Here is a 1,378-nt window from a genome sequence, read left to right on the forward strand (position 1 = left end):
TGGGGGCCCCATGCATATGGGGGGGGCCCTGCATCTTTGGGATGCTGCTACAGGTGACCCTGCTGCTGCTGCTGCTGCTGCTGCTGCTGCTGGTTTTTTTACTGCTGCTGCTGCTGCTGGTGCTGGTGCTGGTGTTTGTGCTGCTGCTGCGGATTGTTTTTGTTCCACTGCAGCAACAGCAGCAGAACTGCAGCAACGGCAACGACAGCACACTGCAGCAACAGCAGCAGCTCACGTTCTCTCTCCTGCTTCTGCTGCTGCTGCTGCTGCTGCTGCTGCTGCTGCTGCTGCTGCTGTCTGTGTGTGTCTCCTCAGGCTGTCTCTGCAGCAGCAGCGTGAACAGCTTCAGTCAGCAGCAAATAAACTGCGTGGCCCCGGACCCTAGGGGGGGCCCCCTAGCTCTTACGGGGGGCCTCTCCCCCCAGAAGGGTGGGGTTGTTGTTATTTGGGTTTATCTCACACTGCCGCAACTCGAAGACGCAGGGCTCCTCGCCATATGATGCAGCAGCAGCAGCAGCTGCTGCTGCTGCTGCTGCTGCTGCTGCTGCAGATATAGCAGCAGATGCTGCTGCTGCTGCTGCAGATACAGCAACATATGCTGCTGCTGCTGCTGCAGATACAGCAACAGATGCTGCTGCTGCTGCAGATACAGCAGCAGCAGCAGCCGCTGCTGCTGCTGCTGCTGCTGCTGCTGCTGCAGTAGCAGCAGCAGCAATAGCAGCAGATAGAGCATATAAGCAGCAGCTGATGCTGCAGAAGATACAGCAGCAGTATTAGCAGTAGCAGCAGCAGTAGCAGCAGCAGCAGATACTGCACCAGTTGCTGCTGCTGCTGCCGTAGCAGCAGCAGCAGTATCAGCAGTAGCAACAGCAGTAGAAACAGCCGCTGCTGCAGCAAAACCAGCAGCAGCAGCAGCAGCACCAGCAATAGCAGCAGCAGCAGCAGCAGCAGCAATAGCAGCAGCAGCAGCGTATGCATATAAACAAACATCAGTATACAGCTGAGACCCCCCCCAAACCCCTCGTGTCTCCAGCTGTACATACACCCCAATGCCCCTCTAAACGCCAAACACATTCACACTATAAACCCTCAAGCACACAGCCACATCACAATGTGGGGCCCCCCAGGGGGCCCCCGGGGGGCCCCTGCCAAGGGGGCCCCCCACAAGGGGGCCCCCCACAAGGGGGGCCCCCAACAGGCCCGTCACAAGGGGGGCCCCCTGGGGGCCCGCTAGGGGCCCTGTACACACGGGGGCCCCCAAGGGGCCCCAGTATTCTCCAGAAGGACCCTGAAGGTACTGGGGGGCCCCGGGGGCCCCTGGGGGCCCCTGGGGCCCCGTGAGTGTTTGTTATAGGGTTTGGTTAGGGTTACGTATAAA

The 1,378-nt window shown here is 59.9% G+C and overlaps 1 protein-coding gene across 1 annotated transcript in view; it reads left to right on the forward strand.

Annotated features, from left to right (window-relative positions):
* EMH_0037900 (uncharacterized protein) overlaps positions 1 to 777 on the forward strand; it is a gene marked incomplete at both ends in the record, with an annotated part of 5,626 nt that extends 4,849 nt beyond the window's left edge. The window contains 2 exons of the mRNA XM_013495229.1: positions 316 to 429; positions 551 to 777. Of these exons, the coding sequence (XP_013350683.1) occupies positions 316 to 429; positions 551 to 777 (341 nt within the window). The remainder of the gene's footprint in view (positions 1 to 315; positions 430 to 550) is intronic.
* Between the last annotated feature and the right edge of the window lie 601 nt (positions 778 to 1,378).

The sequence above is a fragment of the Eimeria mitis genome, genomic scaffold (assembly GCF_000499745.2).
Source record: "Eimeria mitis Houghton genomic scaffold, Emh_scaff1480, whole genome shotgun sequence".
NCBI classification, from domain to species: domain Eukaryota; phylum Apicomplexa; class Conoidasida; order Eucoccidiorida; family Eimeriidae; genus Eimeria; species Eimeria mitis.